This window comes from Ailuropoda melanoleuca, chromosome 4 (assembly GCF_002007445.2).
Source record: "Ailuropoda melanoleuca isolate Jingjing chromosome 4, ASM200744v2, whole genome shotgun sequence".
Lineage (NCBI taxonomy): Eukaryota > Metazoa > Chordata > Mammalia > Carnivora > Ursidae > Ailuropoda > Ailuropoda melanoleuca.
The window spans coordinates 108,957,768-108,980,880 of record NC_048221.1 but is presented as its reverse complement, the minus strand read 5'-3'; the positions used below and the strand labels follow the sequence as shown (position 1 = coordinate 108,980,880).

Here is a 23,113-nt window from a genome sequence, read left to right as displayed (position 1 = left end):
AATGTCTTTCTCTGCTTGACTTATTTCGCTTAGCATTATCTCCTCCAGTCCTGTCCATGTTGCAGCAAATGTTGAGAAATCATTCTTTTTGATGGCTGAGTAATATTCCATTGTATAAGCCAACTCTTAACCAGAATAAAGAGACATATAGATAAAAATACGTTAATAGTAGGGGACCTCAACACCCCACTATCAGAAATAGACAGAACACCCTTGCAAAAACTAAGCAAAGAATCAAAGGCTTTGAATGCCATACTCGATGAGTTGGACCTCATAGATACATATAGAACACTACACCCCAGAACCAAAGAATACTCATTCTATTCTAATGCCCATGGAACATTCTCAAGAATAGACCATGTTCTGGGACACAAAACAGGTCTCAACCGATACCAAAAGACTGAAATTATTCCCTGCATATTCTTAGACCACAATTCTTTGAAAGTGGAACTCAACCACAAGGAAAAATTTGGAAGAAACTCCAACACTTGGAGACTAAGAACCATCCTGCTCAGGAATGATTCGATAAAACAAAAAATCAAAAAGCAATTTAAACAATTTATGGAGACCAATGAGAATGAAAACACAACGGTCCAAAACCTATGGGATACCGCAATGGCAGTCCTAAGGGGGAAATACATAGCCATCCAAGCCTCACTCAAAAGAATAGAAAAATCTAAAATGCAGTTTTTATATTCTCACCTCAAGAAGCTGGAACAGCAACAGAGGGACAGGCCTAACCCACTCATGAGGAAGCAGTTGACCAAGATTAGAGCAGAAATCAACGAATTAGAAACTAGGAGTACAGTAGAGCACATCAACAGAGCTAGAAGCTGGTTCTTTGAGAGAATTAATAACGTTGACAGACTTCTGGCAAGACTTATCCAAAAGAATAGAGAAAGGACCCAAATTAATAAAATTATGAATGAAAAGGGAGAGGTCACACCAACAACAATGAAATTGGAAGTATTATTAGAAATTTTATCAACATCTATATGCCAATAAATTAAGCAATCTGGAAGAGATGGAGGCCTTCCCGGAAACCCATAAACTACCAAGACTGAAACAGGAAGAAATTCATTTTTTAAACAGTCCAATTAATTATGAAAAGAGTGAATCAGTGATAAACAACCTTCCAAAAAAATAAAACTCCAGGCCCGGATTGTTTTTCTGGGGAATTCTACCAAACATTCAAAGAAGAAATGATACCTATTCTCCTAAAGCTATTTCAAAAAATAGAAACAGAAGGAAAGCTACCAAACTCATTCTATGAGGCTAATATTACCTTGATCCCCAAACCAGGCAAAGACCCCCTCAAAAAGGAGAATTACAGACCGATTTCTCTAATGAATATGGATGCCAAAATCCTCAACAAGATCCTTGCTAATAGAATCCAACAGTACATTAAAAGGATTATCCATCATGACCAAGTGGGATTCATACCTGGGATGCAAGCATGGTTCAACACTCGCAAATCAATCAATGTGATACATCATATCAACAAGAAAAGACTCAAGAACCATATGATCCTCTCAATTGATGCAGAAAAAGCATTTGACAAAATACAGCATCCTTTCCTGATTAAAACCCTTCAGAGTGTAGGAATAGAGGGTACATTTCTCAATCTCATAAAAGCCATCTATGAAAAGCCTACTGCAAGCATTATTCTCAATGGGGAAAAGCTGGAAGCCTTTCCCTTAAGATCAGGAACACGACAAGGATGCCCACTCTCGCCACTATTATTCAACATAGTACTAGAAGTCCTTGCAACAGCAATCAGAAGACAAAAAGGGATCAAAGGTATCCAAATCGGCAAAGAAGAAGTCAAACTGTCTCTCTTTGCAGATGACATGATACTCTATATGGAAAACCCAAAGGAATCCACTCCCAAACTATTAGAAGTTATAGAACAATTCAGTAAGGTGGCAGGATACAAAATCAATGCCCAGAAATCAGTTGCATTTCTATACACGAATAACGAGACTGAAGAAAGAGAAATTAGGGAATCCATCCCATTTACAATAACACCAAAAACCATGCGTTACCTTGGAATTAACTTAACCAGAGACGTAAAGGACCTATATGCTAGAAACTATAGATCACTTTTGAAAGATATTGAGGAAGACATAAAAAGATGGAAAAATATTCCATGCTCATGGATTGGAAGAATTAACATAGTTAAAATGTCCATACTACCCAGAGCAATCTACACTTTCAATGCTATCCCGATCAAAATACCGAGGACATTTTTCAAAGAACTGGAACAAATAGTCCTTAAATTTGTATGGAACCAGAAAAGGCCCCGAATCTCCAAGGAACTGTTGAAAAGGAAAAACAAAGCTGGGGGCATCACAATGCCGGATTTCGAGCTGTACTACAAAGCTGTGATCACAAAGACAGCATGGTACTGGCACAAAAACAGACACATCGACCAATGGAACAGAATAGAGAACCCAGAAATGGACCCTCGGCTCTTTGGGCAACTAATCTTTGATAAAGCAGGAAAAAACATCCGGTGGAAAAAAGACAGTCTCTTCAATAAATGGTGCTGGGAAAATTGGACAGCTACATGCAAAAGAATGAAACTTGACCACTCTCTCACACCATACACAAAAATAAACTCCAAATGGATGAAAGACCTCAATGTGAGACAGGAATCCATCAAAATTCTAGAGGAGAACATAGGCAACAACTTCTATGACATCGGCCAGAGCAACCTTTTTCACGACACATCTCCAAAGGCAAGAGAAATAAAAGATAAAATGAACTTATGGGACTTTATCAGGATAAAGAGCTTCTGCACAGCCAAGGAAACAGTCAAAAAAACTAAGAGACAGCCCACGGAATGGGAGAATATATTTGCAAAGGACACCACAGATAAAGGACTGGTATCCAAGATCTACAAAGAACTTCTCAAACTCAATACACGAGAAACAAATAAACAAATCATAAAATGGGCAGAAGATATGAACAGACACTTTTCCAATGAAGACATACAAATGGCTAACAGACACATGAAAAAATGTTCAAAATCATTAGCCATCAGGGAAATTCAAATCAAAACCACACTGAGATACCACCTTACGCCAGTTAGAATGGCAAAGATAGACAAGGCAAGAAACAACAATTGTTGGAGAGGATGTGGAGAAAGGGGATCCCTCCTACATTGTTGGTGGGAATGCAAGTTGGTACAGCCACTCTGGAAAACAGTGTGGAGGTCCCTTAAAAAGTTAAAAATTGAACTACCCTATGACCCAGCCATTGCACTACTGGGTGTTTACCCCAAAGATACAGACGTAGTAAAGAGAAGGGCCATATGCACCCCAATGTTCATAGCTGCATTGTCCACAATAGCCAAATCATGGAAGGAGCCGAGATGCCCTTCAACAGATGACTGGATTAAGAAGCTGTGGTCCATATATACAATGGAATATTACTCAGCTATCAGAAAGAACGAATTCTCAACATTTGCTGCAACATGGACGGCACTGGAGGAGATAATGCTAAGTGAAATAAGTCAAGCAGAGAAAGACAATTATCATATGATTTCTCTCATCTATGGAACATAAGAACTAGGAAGATCGGTAGGGGAAGAAAGGGATAAAGAAAGGGTGGTAGTCAGAAGGGGGAGTGAAGCATGGGAGACTATGGACTCTGAGAAACAAACTGAGGGCTTCAGAGGGGAGGGGGGTGGGGGAATGGGATAGAGTGNGGAATGGGATAGAGTGTTGATGGGTAGTAAGGAGGGCACATATTGCATGGTGCACTGGGTGTTATACGCAACTAATGAAATCATCGAACCTTGCATCAGAAACCAGGGATGTACTGTATGGTGACTAACATAATGTAATAAAAAAAATTAAAAAAAATATATTCCATTGTATATATGGACCACATCTTAATCCAGTCTGTTGAAGGGCATCTCGGCTCCTTCCACGATTTTTCTGCATCTATTGAGATAATCATATGATTATTTTCTTTTATTCTATTAATGTGATATATTATAGTGATTGATTTGCATATGCTGGCATCCCAAGGATAAATCCCACTTGATCATGGTGAATGATTCTTTCAGCATGCTGCTGAGTTCAGTTTGCTAGTATTTTATTGAGAATTTTTGGATCCTTATTCATCAGGATATTGTCCTGCAGTTTTCTTTTCTAGTGTCCTTTTTCTGGTTTTGGTATTGATAATACTGGCTTCATAAAATGAATTTGGGTGTGTTCCCTCCTCTTTGATATGTTTGGAAGAATTTAAGAAGGGTTGGTATTAATTCTTCTCCAAATGTTTGGTAAAATTCACCAGTGAAACCATCTGTTCCTGGTTTTTCTTCATTGGTATATTTTTGGTTATTGACTCCTTCTCCTTACTAGAAATAAATCTATTCAGATTTCTTATGTCTTCCTGATTCAGTCTTAGTAACTTGTATGTTTCTAAGAATTTTTCCATTTCTTTAATATGTCCAGTTTGTTGGCATAGAGTTGTATATAGTTGCAGATATTCTTTGTTATGTCAGAGAAGGTCTGTTTTACCCATCATTTCTGAAGAGACGTTTGTGTGTGTATGTTTGTTTATTTTTTTGATTGGTTTTAATATTATGAATGGATTTGATTTTTAGGGAATTTATTTTATTGAGATAATTGTACATTTTCCTCCTTTTAGCCTGTTAATGTAGCGGATTTACATTAGTAAATTTTCTAATGTTTAAAAAATCTTGAGTTTGGGGATATAAACTTAGTCATGGTGTGTATGTGTGCTTAATACACTGTTGGTTCTGTCTGCTAAGATTATTTAAGACTTTTCCACCTCCAGTAACAAGTGACGTTGGCCTGTATTTTTCCTTTCTAGCACTGACCCTGTCCAATTTGGATATCAAAGTTTACTACTTTCATTAAATGGCTTTGGGAAGGGATGTTTCATGTTTTCTATTTTCTTAAGGCGTTTGTGTAAAATTTAATTATCTGTTTCTTGAAAATTTGGTGCAAATACCTGTAAAGCTGTATAGGATTCGTGATTTATTTCTGGGAACATTTTCAATGATTGATTCTCTTTCTTTAGTGGTTACAGCTACTCAGGTTTTCTTTTCCTCTCAAGTTTGTTTTCATCATTTATATTTTTCCAATAATTTTTCCATTTATTCTTAGTTTTAAAATTTATTGGAGTAAGTTCATAATATCCTTTTATCTTTTCAATCCCTGCTCTATCTATAGTTATGCTCCCTTTGCCATTCCTAATATTGTTTCTTTTTCCCATCCCCCATCTTGTATTCTATTTTTGTATTTTTTTCAAATAATAAATTTGGTTCTGTTGATCCTGTCCAGATTGTATCTAGTTTTTCTATTTAATTGAGTTTTATCTTTATTATTCATTTTATTCTACTTTTCTTGGGTTTATTTTCCTGCTGTTCTTCCAGTACCTTAGGTTGGATATTATCTCATTAATTTTTACAGTTTCTCCTTTTCTATTATAAACATTAAAAGTTGTAACATTTCTTTTTAAAAACTGCTTTGCCTGTATCAACAATAAGTTGATAAATAAGATTTCTGTTTATCAATTCTAAGTATATTTTAATTTCCATCATGACTTACTTGACCCAGGAATTGAGTATGTTTTTAGATTTCCTAATGTCTAGTGTTTTTTAAAAAAAAATAATAGGGGCGCCTGGGTGGCACAGCGGTTAAGCGTCTGCCTTCGGCTCAGGGCGTGATCCCAGTGTTACGGGATCGAGCCCCACATCAGGCTCCTCCGCTATGAGCCTGCTTCTTCCTCTCCCACTGCCCCTGCTTGTGTTCCCTCTCTCGCTGGCTGTCTCTATCTCTGTCAAATAAATAAATAAAATCTTTAAAAAATAATAATAAAAAAAATAAAAAAATAATAAAAATAAATAGCTAACCTTTGATAATTCTTTCTATGTGTCAAACCCCAGTCTTCGCTTTTAAATTGATTAACTTATATTTGCCTCACAACTTATATATCCTCACAACACCCCACAAAGTAGGACTATTATAACCTCAATATTATGTATGCAAAGAACGAGGCACTAAGAATTTAAGCAATTTTCCCCAAATTACACAGCTCCTGCATTGGCAGAGCCAAGATTTAAACCCAGCCAGTTTGGCTACAGGGTATAACCACTGTGCAATACTGCCTTCTTTTTAGTAACTGTTCTCATTGTTTTGTTGTTATAATAATAATAATTATTATATTGATTTTTCCACTTAATTCCATGGTAGTCAGAGAAAACGGCCAGTGGGATAGAGATTTTTTGAAATTGGTTATGGCCTACATCCCTTGAAGCACACGTTTCCATGTGTGTTTCAGGGGAATGTGCGTTCAGTAATTGGATGCGGGGTTTTAAATGTAAGCAATAGAGCAAGCTTTTTCATGGCATTATTCAAATATTCTCTATTCTTACTGAGGTTTTGGTGTGTCGGATCTATCAGTTACTGAGTGGGCTAAAATCTCGCCCTGTCAATGGTAGGTTCAATCCCATGACCCTGAGATCATGACCTGAGCTGAAATCAAGAGCTGGATGCTTAACCAACTAAGCCACCCAGGTGCCCCCACTCTAGCAGTTTTAATATGCACATTTAACATATGAAGTCTAAAGTTAATTATCATCTTTCTTTTTTTCAAACAACACAGGGCTTAGATTGCTTTCCCAAACCACCAGCTCCCACCCTCTGTGCTATCGTGTCCATTACTCCAGTATTGCATTTTTTAATTCCACCAATTAGCCGTTGTATTTATTATTATATGGAACCAGGGTTTCTTTAGAACTACTGCCTTCTGCTAGTGTCTTTGCTTACAATTCCTTCTGGCATCCCTTTAGCCATTGTCCTTATTCCTGGAGTACCTTTGTCAGCATACCATTTAGTGTGGGGTCTGTGGTGGTAAACCTACATTTTATTTGTCTGAATATGTCTTTATTTTATGCTCAATCTTAAAAGATGAAGTACTGTTTTAGAATTCATGATTGACATCTATTTCTCTCAGTATTCTGAAGTTTTTACTATCATTCTGGGTTCCCTTGTTGCTGAGGAATCAATTGTCTGTCTAATTGTAATTTTTCATGGCAATCTATTGCGGGGGGAGTCTCTGCTTCTTTGAAGATGCTTTATTTTTTGACGACCTATGGTTTTACTATAGTGTACCTAAGTATTAATTTGTTTTTATGTTTTTCCTATTTGGGGTTTCTTGAGTTTACCTGATATGTGGATTTGTGTTTCTTGATCATTCTGGAAAATTTTAGCCATTGTTATTTTGTATACCGTCTCTCCATGTTCTTGATTTTATCCACTTGTAGGTATTTTAGGCTGATATGAGTATGTGCCACCTTTGCAGATCTGATGCTGTTGTTGTCTGTCTCTTCTGATTGTTCTTTATTTTTCCTCGTGATTTGTGATTTTTTAAAATTGAGCCCACGGTTCTTGGAAGTTTATCTTGGTAGTTCTTTCAGGCCAGCAAGGATCTGTATTTACCTCCTGCCAGCTGCCTGAAGATCCCAGCTTTAAACAACCCACTTTAAACTGCCTCCCCAGTTTGGGGCTCTGAGGGCCTCATAAGGAGTATGGATTCTAGCCCCAGAGCCATCTAAATGCAGGCATAGTTGAAAATTCTAAGGAAAGATGTTTCCCCCCTCCACCCACGGCCAGAGCTGAGACTAGCCAATTTCCATGTTATGTTTTTAGGTGAGGGGTGGTGATTTCTTATTTCACCCATGGTAGGTGTTGTTTTCCAGGAGACCGTGTTTATGTAGGCGTCTTTATATAACCTCTTCTCTGGCTTCAACACCTGCTACCCTTTTGGAGTCCATGCTCTCTCATTCTGTTCTGCCTGTGAGTACTTCTGTTTATGAGCTTAACTATGTATTTTAAATGATTTTTTAAAAATATTTTATGACCATATTTTTTTTCATTTCTACTGGAAATTTTTTTTAAAGATTTTATTTATTTATTTAAGAGAGAGAAAGAGAGAACAGGGGGAGGGCAGAGGGAGAGAGACAAGCAGACTCTGTGCTGAGCACAGAGCCCCACATGGGACTCAGTCTCAAAACCCTGAGATCATGACCTGAGCCAAAACCAAGAGTCAGACTTTTAACTGACTGAACCACCCAGGTGCCCCTTTACTGGAGAGTTTTTGAAAAGAATATCTAGTCTGCCATATTGCCGGAGACAAACCTGGCTTCCCCCACTCTGTGCTACCTAGACAGTTTGAGTCCAGTTGCTGTTGATTCCTCGTGGCTCCATCCAAAGGACTCGTCAGTCCTCACCTGCGTGAGTGCTCAGCAGCGTTCTTCACAGCAGACCTCTCCCTCCGGGACACACTCTCTCTCAGCCTTCAGGACACCATACTCTCTGGCTTTCTTCCCGCTTCTTTGTTAGTCTCCTCTCCCAGTATGCCTCTATGTGCCTCTGAATGCTGGCATTTTCCAGAACGTGAGCCTAAGTCCTCTCTTCTCTGTGTATTCACACTCTTGATGATTCTCTCTTTTCCGGAGGTTTTAAATACTACCTGTATGGTGAGGGCTTTCTAATTTACATCTCCATCCCAGACATCTTTTAACATGCCCAGAGTCTCGTATCTAACTTTCTTTTTGACTGGTCCTCTTGGGTAGCTCACAGACTCTCTCACACCTAACATTGACAGGTATGAGTGTTTGATCTTTCCCGCAAACATCTTCCTGCTCCAGGATTCTCCAACTCAGTAGACAGCACACCATACACATACTGTTCAAGTGGCCTAGCCTTCCTCCTTCTCATGCACATACTCAACCCTCTGAGCCCTTCTCCCTCCACCTTCATGCCTCCATGTCTCTGCCACCAACTTGTCCAACTTCTCTCTCACCTGCTATGGGCTATGCTCACTCAGCATTACAGTCATCTTTTAAAATCACAGGTCATCTTACTCCAAAGCTCAAAATTATTTTATGACTTTGGACCTAAGCTAACCTAAAATGAATCCCCAAATGGTCCTGAGTCACTGGAACCCTGTCTACCTCTTCCACTTAATCTTTGGGCCACTCTCCCCCAACTTACTACCTCCAGCTCAGCCTTCTTCCCAGTCCCTGAATGTTCTGTGTTCCTTCGTGGCCTCAGGGTATTTGCACATGCTGTTCTCTCACCCGGAGCAATTGCTGGCTTGGCTGACTTCTCTTCTTTAAGGTTCCAAGTTAAACAAGCCGTCTGAAAACATTCTTTGGCATCTAGGTTAGAAGAGGTCTTTCTTATTATTTTTTTCCCATGGAACCCAGATCTCCTTTCTGGCACTTACCACAGATTTTTTAATTGCCTATATTTTATTTGTCTACCTGACCAACACCTCTCTCTCTCCTGAGGACAGGACTGTGTCTATGGTTGCAGTGTGTATCATAGTGCCTGTGGCCTGAGACTCACCATACATTTGGTGACAGGACCCACGAATGAACTTCCTCCCACCCACTCTCCCCAGTTCATAAGCCCTGACAATGCAGGTTCACCTCAAAGCAAACAGGACAGGGCAGGACAACTTGTCCTCACTTCCATAGGAACATCCATCAGCTGCTGGGCCTTGAACTCTGGCTGTCAGAAGCCTCCACTCAGACCATGGCTGTCTCAGGAAAAGGTGCAGTGAATCTCACACACGTAAGCTGCCCGTGTGTACAGGCTCCGCCCCACTTGGGGTGCTGGAGATACATAGGTATAAATTAACATGACTCTAAGACACAGTCTCTCCTGTTTGGTGGGTCAGTGTCTGTATTACCGATCAACCCTCCCCTAACAAATTTAAGGTAAGATGGATTTTGTCTGTTTCTTCTTCAAATTAACAAAATTTACCCTCAATTTGTTTAAAAGGAGGGAAGAAACCTGTTTCTGATTTGTTCTGATGCACTTATTAAATGTAATCATACAGTAAAAAAAAAAAATTCAAAGATGTTAAAAACAGCAGGAAAATATTAAACTTTCAGTGTACAAAGCCTGAATCATAAAATATGTTTCATGGGGCTCGTACTGAAACGGGACACAACCTTAATGACATTCACAATTACTTGCTAAGAGGCTCGATGTAACCCAGAAGGCAGAGATAGGGTAACACATCTAGCCAGTGTGCTCTTTCTTCACGGAGACCAGATTCTGGGCTGCATCACCCCCTGAGGATTCTGTTGGCTTTGGGAGCGTGGAGTTTAGAGTTCCCTGTCTATTCTATGTTTCTTTTTTTAATTAAGAGTGAAATAAGCTAATGGAAAATATTATTCACTTTTGGGGGGATGAAACCTGTTTCTTCCCTCCCTTCCCTCTTTTTTCTCTTCTGCTCCCCTACCCCAACCAGAAATGTATAAGCAAATGCCCCTCCTTAGGAGTCCAACGTGGAAAAAAGGAAACTTATGGGACTTCCATTTAATTTCCCAAGGTGCTGTTGAGCACCTTGAGATAATGGCTTAGAGGAGGATTTCCTTAGACTCCAGAGGATTTATCCTCTTAGAGCAGCAGTTCACGTTGATTTATCTCCATGTGTGTGCGCGCATGTGCACCCGCACCCTTTCTTAGTCTGCTCAGCCTGTCATAACAAAGTACCACAGACTGAATGCCTTAAAAAACAGAAATTTATCTTCTCGCAGTTCTGGAGGCTCCAAGTCCAACATGAGGGTGTTGGCAGGGTTGGTTTCTTCTGAGGCTTCTCTGTTTGGTTTGTAGACGATCGTCTGTCTTCTCCCTGTGTCTTTACATGGTCTTCCGTCTTTGTGTGTCTGTGTACCAATGTCCTCTGCTCAGAAAGACACCTGGAAATGATATAAGAAAAAATAATTAATTGAGGTAAAGAGATGGGAAGAGAGGGTGGTGGATGGGGCAGCTGTTTTAGACAGAAGGACCAGGGATGGCCTCCCCACAGTGGGAACTTCGGACCAGAGACAGAAATGAGAGGAGGGAGAGCCCCCATGGAGATCCGGGGGCATTGCTCCAAACAGGGGGAACAGCATTGCAAAACCCCAGGGGAGTGGGCAAGGAGTCACTGTGGCAGAAACAGAGTAGGAAAACCTCACTGACCCTCAACTTTCTCATCATCCCCAAACGGGTGCTGAGATGTTGTTTTGAAGGGTGGAAATAAAAAATCAGATGTAACCCAGAACATTGGTCCTCAGTAATGACCATGACTATCCCTTTTCTTGGCACATCCTGTGATTCTGGTTTATAAAGCCTCGGGAAGGTAACAAGTGCTGGGTTGTGACCTGACGTGGAAAGTGTCTCAGGCTGCAGAGCCCAGGACTGCCCCTCAGCTTGCCACCCATGGGTGTTGGGGGTGCCTGTGAGGTTAACATATTTCCTCTTTCCCCAAAACCAGCACTCTTATTTTCCTGTCTTGCTCACCAGTTCTGGCTCTCCTCACACCTGACTCACTCCTCAGTCTCCTCTAATTGCAACATGCTCAGTCATGTTCCTCCTCCCTCCAGAACACTCCATGACTCCCTTTACCCAGATCTGCCTTTCTGGTTTCCCAGTCCCTCCCCACTTTCCTCCTCCCAATACTCATCTCTGTCCTCGAAATCTCAGCTCCTATTCCAAGCCTTCTTCTTGGGGTCTTCTTTCCTAGGCAGCCTTTTATTGCCCACATCATAAGATTATAGATGACTTTTTTTTTTTTCTGTTGGTTTTTTTCTGTGTTCTGATTTTTTAAAATAATGCTTATGTACTACTTTTAGTAATCAATTTAAAAAACCCAGTTCATTTTTAATTGGAAAATCACACATACACACCACACACACACACACACACACACACACACACACACACACACACAAAGTGTTTATAATCATTTGTCCCCCAGAGAATTCAGGGGTCCAAATGTAGAATTTAAGTCCCTCAAAAAGATGGCTGCAAGTCTGCGTTCAGTAACTCTCTGTGTTGTGTCTCTTTCTCTAAACATGTGTGCACATTCACACAGGACACAGATACCGAGGACTTGTTGAACCTTGTTAGTTTCTCAATGGGTCACCCCAGACACTTCAAAGATTTAGATGCTTATGAGGATGGGCCTCTCTGGCCTAGTCTGAGGAAATCAGATCATAACTATGCCCTTGGTAGTTTCCAAAGATTGGAAACAGTGTGCTGGCCACAGCCATGCCTTGCATGGTTGGCTTTGGGTTTTCTCTTGGCTGTTTCATGTTCAGCTGTCTGCAGGCTCCGCGACGGCTGTGAGCCTCGTACCTCAGCTGGGTCTGGGCCCTGGAGAGTCTGGAATCATCGGGAAAGCAATCATGTGGTTTTACTTGATTTTCAAACATGAAGAGGGGTTCAAAGTTGAGTTTCACCATCTAGAAGAGAAATAAATTATATTGCATTGGAAGAGCCAACATAAGATAGAGCGTCTGTATGTTCACAGGACTCTCTTGCCCATTCTCTGAGAGACTGTTGTTACTCGTGTGCTGATTTTGCTGTATTTTCAGTAGATTATCTCTCAGGTCATTTTAAAGCCCTGGTGGCCTGGTTTTCCCCAGGGCAGCGTGTGAACACATTCAGAAGCATCAGAGAACAACAGAGAACCTGACACTCCCACCCGTACTAGGGGAGACCAGAGCAAAACACCGAAAGAAGTATTCGGTTTTTTCAAAATCCTTATTTGAGCACTTAGCAGCTATGCCTCTTAGGTATGAATGCTTCTTCCCAACACCGAGGAGGTGGTATCTGTAAGTGTTAATCTTTTCCACACCAGAACTTGATAGAGATTTAAGAACATTCCAACATAGCTCCCAAGCCTCCCTTTCTTCATCTGTCAGATGGGGTGATTCCTACTTTACTTACATGGCTGTTGTAAGAATGAAGAGGGTTATATGGATTAACAAGTGAGGTTTGGGTAAAGCACCCAGTCCAGAATCTGGCCTGTGGTGGGTACTCGATCAATGGTAGCACGACAATGATGAAAATGAGTCAGCTATGGCCTTGCGGCGGGGAAATTCTCTGGGGCCTGGTCAAAGTCAGTCAGAACCTAATTTCACGTGGTCTGCCTGTGGGGCGGGTTGAACCCTGTGGTTATGGGGGAGGTTGGAAATGTTACTGATTTATTTTTCCGTACATACACCCCGTTTACATTACGAAAGCAAAAATGAAGCATTCCTGCAGATGAGAACACTGCACAGTTTGGCCTGCCCACACTGCCGCCATGCTGACCTGGGTGGCAGGGAGGGGAAGTAGGGGCATCAGAGGAAGGCTCTTAGGCCAGGAAGCACTGATGCTCAGGGACTTCAGAGCTCTGAGGGCAGCACGTCCCCGGAAGTTCTGGCTTCCCTGACTCAAGTGGCCATTTTCAGAAATAAAGGTGGTCTCCCAAGGCATTAAGGGACATTGAGATTGTAGTGTCTGGCTGCCCTGGGAGCACTCTTGTGTGAGGCTCCATGTGGCTTGAAAATTTCGTCAGGGGCTGAATCTTGTCATTCCCTCTTCAGAGCTGAAGGGCTAAATGCCAATGCTCCTGGGAGAAGTAGCATGACAGTCACCTCTGATATAACTTACGTGGCAGGATTGATTTGTGTAGGAGATTTTGAGAGTGGGAAAGATTCTGGGAATTTAATGGGGAGAGCTATGAGCTAAGAAATACAGCAAGGGGGTCCTTCAGGAGGGGAAGGGCCCGAGGCCAAACAAAGGCAAACTTTGCTGCTCCACATTTTGCCTGGGGCTGATCGACTTTCTCTTGAGCAGCTGCTTCTCCCAGTTTGTGTGCGGAAATACTGTCAACACTTTGAAAATGAGCAGCAGGCTACTGCCATTTAAATAAGGATTTCAGGAAGTGGGGGAAAAAAAGAAAAAACTAGCTGGAAACTGGAGTGTGAATTTACGATGCAAAGTATTTAATGATATTAACATGCAGAGTGGCAATTTAGGATTTTTATGTTGTGTCCCAAGAACCAGGTATATTTGCGGGGCGCCTGGGTGGCACAGCGGTTGAGCGTCTGCCTTCGGCTCAGGGCGTGATCCCGGCGTTATGGGATCAAGCCCCACATCAGGCTCCTCTGGTGGGAGCCTGCTTCTTCCTCTCCCACTCCCCCTGCTTGTGTTCCCTCTCTCGCTGGCTGTCTCTCTCTCTGTGTCAAATAAATAAATAAATAAAATCTTTAAAAAAAAAAAAAAAAAAAAAAAAAGAACCAGGTATATTTGCTAATTTTAAAAGGGTTGGGTGGGGGAGGCATCATTCTCCTGCATATTTTAGGACGTAATCATTGATTTCTTGACATTTATTAGAATTCATAAGATTTGAAAGAGAGAAAAAAATCAGCACAGTTTGTTGGAATATTTTGGAAAAACGTTACATGACTGCTTTCAAATGTTTTTACTAATAATGAAGGCAAATCCACAATAATATTTATGGATCAAAAGCAAGTGTATTGGTTCAGAATTCTTAGAATGGTTATTCTGGGCAGGAAAACTATAGTTGTTCTATTCTTTTTCCATTTTCTGTATTTTTGTTTAATTTCAAAGAAAATGTTTGTCCTTATAATGGTGGAATTGCAAATTTGCAATATGTTTTCTTCTTTCTTTTCTCTGCAATAGGGTTACATGATGGAAAACCGAATCTCAGGCCTAAAATGCGACACAGATGTGTTTGTAACTTTTGAAGGTGACAATGTTGTTATGCTGCAGGTAAGATTCAGGAAATGTTTATTCTTCTTAAACAGCATACTTTTCAAGATCAAGAGTTATCCAGAAATCTGAAGTGTTTCATTTGTTTTATCTTCATCTGATGTCTTCATTTAATTGGCAGGTGTTTTCCAGTTAAGCATTTGATTTTTGCAGTGATTGAACAGGGGATTAAATTATTTCTCTCCTAGCTGATCTTTGACATTGCCTATATCTTTTTTAGTTGAAGAAAACTTCTTCTTGTACCTATTTAGTCAGTTTCTTCTACTGGGAAGCCTATTCCAAAAGAATACTTGAGGACCCAGAAGATGAACAGGCAAAAGACTTGAGAAGGCAGGTTATAAAAGGAGGGCAATTGATCAACCTCCCTGGTGATCTGAGACATGCACGTGAGGTCATACTACATTACTGTCTCCTCCATCAAATTTGCTCACGTTTAAAAGCATAGGTGATGGGTAGTAAGGAGGCACGTATTGCATGGTGCACTGGGTGTTATACGCAACTAATGAATCATGGAACTTTACATCAAAAACCAGGGATGTACTGTCTGGTGACTAACATAATATAATAAAAAATATTATTATAATAAAAAAAAAGCATATTGAAGTCCCAGAGTTGGTGAGAACAAAAGAGGCACTCTTCCATGTTGCTATTAGGCTATGTGTGATTCCACTTCTGGGACTATCTAAGGTAATAATCCTAAATATAGAAAATTTTAGGGCACAAACGTTTTCATTAGTACATTATTTATTATAGCAATAATGTTGGAATCTAAATTTTCAACAATAGGAAAACGATTATGTAAATCATGTTCTGGCCACTCAGTGGGGAATTATATAGCTTTTAAAATTGTACTTACAAAGAGTTTATTACAGAAATTAAAAACTTATGATATGGTAAGTAAAAATGACATAAAATTATATATACAATGGGATCACAATTTGGTGTTTTTACAAAAGAAAAACAGGGACTTGTGGTTCTGCTAAGATGGAATAGCCCTATTCCTCCCAGGTCCTCCTCTTAATAACTGAACACTCTGGACATAACACAAATGAGCATAGGAAGACTCTGAAAGGGAGAAATAAGAAGGAAGGCTGCCTAGGGACCTTGGAACTGGAGGAAGGAAAAGGCAGTAAGTTGTCTGTGTTTCCTTATTGCCTTCCATAAATCCTAGATAAGGGCACATGTGTATGACCTGAATCTCTAATAGGTACAGACAAACTCCAAGAAAAGCCTGTTCTCCCTAGCCAAAGGACAGGGAAGATGGTGGCCTAATAACAAAAAAACTTTCTGGCAATGCTCTCTCTACATCAGTCAAACAAAACGGAAAAATTGAACACATACACACACTATACACATACTCCAGTTTCAGCATGACCTGGCAGGAACTGATCTTTCACCTGACTTCTGATCCATGGAAGTAGTCAGAAGCAGGGAGCAGGTGGTTAACATTCCCATTACTCAACCTGGCGCTATTGGTAGGACCCAGCAGGGAACTAATCTTCTTCTTTTTTTTTTTTTATTTTTTTTTATTATATTATGTTAGTCACCGTACAATACATCCCTGGTTTCTGATGTAAAGTTCGATGATTCATTAGTTGCGTATAACACCCAGTGCACCATGCGATACGTGCCCTCCTTACTACCCATCACCGGTCTATCCCATTCCCCCACCCCCTCCCCTCTGAAGCCCTCAGTTTGTTTATCCCTGCCGAGTGGAAGCAAGTGGAGCTTAGATTTTTACATCATGGTAATGTCAGCAGGGCCCATTGGTAAGCTAAGCCTCCACCTCTACTCAGCAGCAACAAGACCCTTTGAGGTGATGTAAGGTGAAACAAATCACCAATATGCTTAACCCTGTACCCCAGTGTCAACAAGATCTAGTGGAGAGTTGAGCCCCTACCTCCACAACTAGAATGGAGGTCATCAACTAGACTAACCCAGGAGGTATGGTAAAGAACAAGAAGACTCAAATAACCAATATTAGGAATGAAAATGGGTATATCACTAGTTATCTTGTAGGAACTAAGAAAATGTTGAAAGAACGTTAGAAAATAACTTTACATTAATAAATTTGATGACTTAGTCAAATTGACCAATTCCTGAAAACCATAAACACCCAAACCTAACCAACTTGAATAGATAACCTGAATAGTCCTATAATCTCATAGAAATTGAATTTTTAATAATAATAAAATGCTTCCCCCAAAGAAATCTCCAGGCCAAGGTTTCACTGAAGAATTCTATCAAACACCTAAGGAACAATTTTATGCAATCTCTTCCAGAAAATAGGAGAGAATGGAACACTTCCCAACTCATTTTTTAATTTTAATTTAATTTTTTTAAAGAGAGACAGTGCATGAGCGGGTGGAGGGTCAGAGGGAAAGAGAATCCTAGGCAGGCTCCATGCCCAGCACACAGCCCAACGTGGGACTCGATCTCATGACCCTGAGACCATGACCTGAGCTGAAATCAAGAGTTGAATGTTTAACCAGCTGAGCCATCCAGGTGCCCTTAATTCATTTTATATAGTTTGTGTTACTCTGATACCAAAAATAGACACTACAAAAAAGGGAAAACTACATATCAATAACTCTCGTAAATTTAGATATAAGAATATTCAACAACATATTAACAAATTGAGTCTGACAGTGTATAAAATGAATAATGCACCATAGCCAAATAGTATTTATTCCTGATATGCAAGACTGCTTCAGCATTCAAAAATCAGTTGATGTAGTCCGTATCATCAGACTACAGGAGAAAAAAATATGATCATATTGGTTTACACAGTTAAAGCTTTTGACAAAATGTTGATGTAAAATCTTATCAAACTAAGAATAGGAGGGAATTCTTCAACTTGATAAAAAGTACCTACAAAAAATATAACTGACATCATGCTTACTGAAGAAATGCTGAATGCTTTCCTCCTAAAAGCAGCATCAAGTCAAGGATGTCCACTGGCACTACTGTTATTCAACATAGAGCTAGAAGTTATAGCGGTACAATAAGGCAAGAAAAAGAAATAAAAGACATACATATAATAAGGGAAGAAATAAAAACTTTCCCTGTTAGCACATTATGTGATTATCTACATAGAAAAATCCATGGAATCTACCCCCAAACTCCTAGAACTGAGTTCAGTAAGACTGCAGGATATAAGATCAACAAACAAAAATCGATCTCATTTCTGTATACTAATAACAAATGTGAAAACTGAAATTAAACACACAATATCATTTACAATTGTTCCCAAGAAAATGACATACTTAGGTGTAAATCCAATAGACATGCATAGGATCTATATGCTGAAAATTACAGAACACTTGAAAGAAATTTAAAAAAAATCCTAGATAAATGGAGAGACATACTATATTCATCAATTAGATGACTCTGTGTGGGAAATTATCAATTCTGCCCAAACTGATCTATACATTTAATGAAATTTCCATCAAAATCACAACAAAGTTTTCTGTAGACACAGACAAGCTTATTACAAGACATCATCAAAATGGAGAAATAGGAGTTTTCTGCCATCTTATGCACAAAGAACACCAATTCTGATAACCATCCAAGGATGACAGTGCCTTTGTGCAAGTCTAGGAGTCCAGTGAAGTTCCAGCACACTGTTGGAGCAAAAAATAATGAGATTGGATACATTGAAGAGGGTAAAAGGAACAGTTTCACTTTACCCATGTCAGCCCTCCCTCAAGACAGCACAGCTTAGTGACAAGAGAGATTTTTGGCATGTGATTTCTCCCACAGGAAAAGTGAGAGCATGTGAGTGAGCACCCAGCTTCCCCAGCTGTGTGGGACACTGCCCAAGAGGCCCATTTCTTTCTCCTCTCACTCAGATTTCTGAGGTGTGTGGCGTGATATGGAATGCGAGGAGCAGCTGGGAGAATAGCAGCCAGGGCTCTCAGAGGACAGTGATTGGACATGGATCCTCCTAACTGCTTTGCAGACTCCTTCAGGAAGCCCACTTATGAGCCACTGGGGACACCTCACCTACAGATCCTCCATGTTGGTCCACAGGCACCCACACTACTCTACATGCCTCAGTCACACACGTTGCTACTCCATGGCCAGTTATCAGTGTACACTCCCAAGGGCAGTGAGAGCCAACCTTTGTAGTCAGCTAGCAAGAACATACAGAAAGCCAACCCGACTCTGTGGGATTGGAAGAAAACATACAAACTTGAGCATTCAGTACCAGCCTAGAGGAAGTAAACAGGAAACTGCAAGCATTAATCCTGGTTTTGCAGGATCAAAGTCGTGCAATCTTAAGAACTATTCCCTAAGAGGGAATAAGAAGTGTGGAACATGTGTATCCATAGAAGGTCTGAGAAAGCCTCAAATTCACACAGGGCTGATGGAAGGTATTTCTCTCCCAAAGCCAGTCAGTAAAGAGCAAAGGAGGTGACTGCTTCTTCAAATGTGAAGATCACAATGCAAGACTTCAAGGAACGTGAGAAATGAGGGAAACATGACACCCCCAAAGGGAAACAATGATTTTCTAGTAACTGACCCCAAAGAAATGGAGATCTGCAATTTTCCCAATAAGTAACTCAAAATTGTTGTTTTAAGGAAGCTCAGTGAGCTACAAGAAAACACAGAAGATAATTCAATAAAAGTAGGAAAGCAATACATGAAAAAAAAGAGAATTTTCACAAAAATATAGAAATCATTAAAAAGAATCAAATAGGGGCACCTGGGTGACTCAGTCCGTTGGGCGTCTGCCTTCAGCTCAGGTCATGATCTCAGGGTCCTGGGATTGAGCCCCATATCTGGCTCCCTGCTCAGTGGGGAGCCTGCTTCTCCTTCTCCTCCCTGTTTGTGCTCTCTCTCTCTTGCTATTTCTCTCTCTCTGAAATAAATAAAATCTTTAAAAAAGTCAAATAGGAATTATGAAGTTGGGGAATACAATGAGTAAAATGAAAGATGCAATAGAGAACATCAACAGCAGACCTGATCAAGCAGAAAATGAATTTGTGAAAGAGAACACAGGTCATTTGGAATTATCCAGTCAGAGGACAACAAAGGAAAAAAGAAGGAAAAAGAGTGAAGAAAGCCTACATGAACTATGGAACACCATTAAGAGAAGCAGTCTACGCATATTGGAATCTCAGTAGGAGAAGAGAGGGAGAAAGGGTTAGAAAGTTTATTAAAGAAATAATGGTTGAGAATGTTCTGACTCTGGGGAGAGATGTGGATATCCAAATTCATGAAGCTCATAATTCTTCCGAGGCTTTCTTTCCAACTCAAAAAGACCTTCTTCAATGTATAGTATAATAAAACTGTCTAAAACAAAAGACAAAGAATGTTAAAAACAGCAAGAGAAAAAAAATTCCTCAAATACAAGAGATCCTTCATAAGGTTGTCAGTGGATTTCTCAGCAGAAACTTTACAGGCCAGGAGAGAATGAAGTGATATATTCAAATGCTGAAAGAAAAAACTGCTAAACAAAAGCATTTAACATGGAAAAGTTGTTCTCCAAAAATGAAGGAGAGTTATAGACTTTCTCAAGCAAAAAGCTGAAGGAGTTTATCACCACTAGACCTGCCTTGCAAGAAATGATGAAAGAGTTCTTCAAACTGAAATGAAAGGATACTAATTAGTAACATGAAAACATGAAAGACAATAGTAAAAGTAAGTTTATAGCCAGATTCAGAATATTCTAATACTGGAATATGGTGATATGTTAAACATTCAACCCTATATAAAGGTTAAAAGGCAAATTATTAAAAATTACTGTAACTATAATAATTTGTTAAGGGATATACATTATATAAAAAGGTATAAATTATGACATCAGAAACAAAATGGGGAGGAGTAAAAAGGTAGGATTTTTATATGTGATGGAAGTTGTTATAAGCTCAAAATAGACTGTTATATCTATACAATATCCAAGTAAGCCTCATGATAATTACAAAGCAAAAAACTATAGAAGACACAAAGGGTAAGGAGAAGAGAATCAAAGTGTATCTCTAAGGAAAATCATCAAATCACGAAGGAAGATGGCAAGAGAGGAGAAAAGGAACAAGGGAACCACAAAACAGCCAGAAAACAGTACAATGGTGTGAATAAGTCCTTACATGTATATAATTATTTAAATGTAAATGGATTAAATTCTCCAATCAAAAGGCATAAAGTGGCTGAATGAAATAGAAACAAACAAACAAACAATACTCAACTATATGCTGTATGTAAGACACTGACTTCAACTTTAAAGACACATATAGGCTCACAATGAAGGGATGGAAAAGATACTCCATGCAAATGGAAACCAAAAGGGAGCAGGGGTAGCTACACTTCCATCAGACAAAATAGAATTTAAGCCAGAAAATCTAACAAGAAATGCAACTGATTTCTTTTTTTTTTAATGATTTTTTATTATATTTTGTTAGTCACCATACAGTGCGTCCCCGGCTTCCTATGTAAAGCTCGATGATTCATTAGTTGCATATAACACCCAGTGCACCATGCAATACGTGCCCTCCTTACTACCCCACTGGTCTATCCCATTCCCCAATCCCCCTCCCCTCTGAGGTCCCCAGTTTGTATCTCATAGTCCATAGTCTCTCATGTTTCATTCCCCCTTCTGATTACCCCCCCTTTCTTTATCCCTTTCTTCCCATGGACGGCACTGGAGGAGATAATGCTAAGTGAAATAAGTCAAGCAGAGAAAGACAACTATCATATGATTTCTCTCATCTATGGAACATAAGAACTAGGATGATCGGTAGGGGAAGAAATGCAACTGATTTCTGAGCATTGATTTTGTAACCTGCCACATTACTGAATTGCTCTCTAAGTTCTATTAATTTGGAGGTGGAGTCTTTTGGGTTTTCCATATAGAGTATCATGTCATCTGTGAAGAGAGACGGTTTGACTTCTTCTTTGCTGATTTGTATATCCCTTTTCGTTGTCTGATTGCTGTTGCAAGGACTTCTGGTACTATGTTGAATAATAATGGCGAGAGTGGGCATCCTTGTCGTGTTCCTGATCTTAAGGGAAAGGCTTTCAGTTTTTCCCCATTGAGAATGATATTCGATGTAGGCTTCTCATAGATGGTTTTTATAAAATTGAGGAATGTGCCCTCTATCCCTACACTCTGAAGGGTTTTAATCAGGAAAGGATGCTGTATTTTGTCAAATGCTTTTTCTGCATCAGTTCAGAGGGTCATATGGTTCTTGACTCTTTTCTTGTTTGTATGATCTATCACACTGATCGATTTGCAAATGTTTAACCACCCTTATATCCCAGGGATGAATCCCGCTTGGTCTTGACGGATAATCCTTTTAATGAGACTGAAGAAAGAGAAATTAGGGAATCCATTCCATTTACAATAGTACCAAAAATCATACGTTATCTCAGAATTAACTTAACCAGAGAGGTAAAGGATCTATATTCTAGAAACTACAGATCACTTTTGAAAGACATTGAAGAAGACACAAAAAGATGAAAAAATATTCCATGCTCATGGATTAGAAGAATAAACATAGTTAAAATGTCTATGCTACCCAGAGCAATCTACACTTTCAATGCCATCATGATCAAAATACCAATGACATTTTTCAAAGAGCTGGTACAAACAGCCTTTAAATTTGTGTGGAACCAGAAAAGGCCCCAAATTGCCAAGGAATTGTTGAAAAGAAAAAACATAGCTGGGGGCATCACAATGCCGGATTTCAAGCTATACTACAAAGCTCTGATCATAAAGACAGCATGGTACTGGCACAAAAACAGACACATAGACCAATGGAACAAAATAGAGAACCCAGAAATGGACCCTCAGCTCTTTGGGCAACTAATCTTTGACAAAGCAGGAAAAAACATCCAGTGGAAAAAAGACAGTGTCTTCAATAAATGGTGCTGGGAAAATTGGTCAGCTACATGCAAAAGAATGAAACTTGACCACTCTCTCACACCATACACAAGGATAAACTCCAAATGGATGAAAGACCTCNGATGCTTCATTAGTTGCATATAACACCCAGTGCACCATGCAATACGTGCCCTCCTTACTACCCATCACTGGTCTATCCCATTCCCCAATCCCCCTCCCCTCTGAGGTCCCCAGTTTGTANCTTTCAAAAGTGATCTATAGTTTCTAGCATATAGGTCCTTTACGTCTCTGGTTAAGTTAATTCCAAGGTAACGCATGGTTGAAAGACAACTATCATATGATTTCTCTCATCTATGGAACATAAGAACTAGGATGATCGGTAGGGGAAGAAATGCAACTGATTTCTGAGCATTGATTTTGTAACCTGCCACATTACTGAATTGCTCTCTAAGTTCTATTAATTTGGAGGTGGAGTCTTTTGGGTTTTCCATATAGAGTATCATGTCATCTGTGAAGAGAGACGGTTTGACTTCTTCTTTGCTGATTTGTATATCCCTTTTCNCCGATTTGGATACCTTTGATCCCTTTTTGTCTTCTGATTGCTGTTGCAAGGACTTCTAGTACTATGTTGAATAATAGTGGCGAGAGTGGGCATCCT

The 23,113-nt window shown here is 39.7% G+C and overlaps 1 protein-coding gene across 9 annotated transcripts in view; it reads left to right on the top strand.

The window, feature by feature from the left end:
• Positions 1–23,113, top strand: part of ACOXL (acyl-CoA oxidase like) — a 354,068-nt gene that overhangs the window by 202,865 nt on the left and 128,090 nt on the right. For all 9 annotated transcript variants that reach the window (XM_034659541.1, XM_034659540.1, XM_034659539.1 and 6 more), the window contains exon 14: positions 14,520–14,609. In XM_034659541.1, coding sequence (XP_034515432.1) covers positions 14,520–14,609 — 90 coding nt within the window. The remainder of the gene's footprint in view (positions 1–14,519; positions 14,610–23,113) is intronic.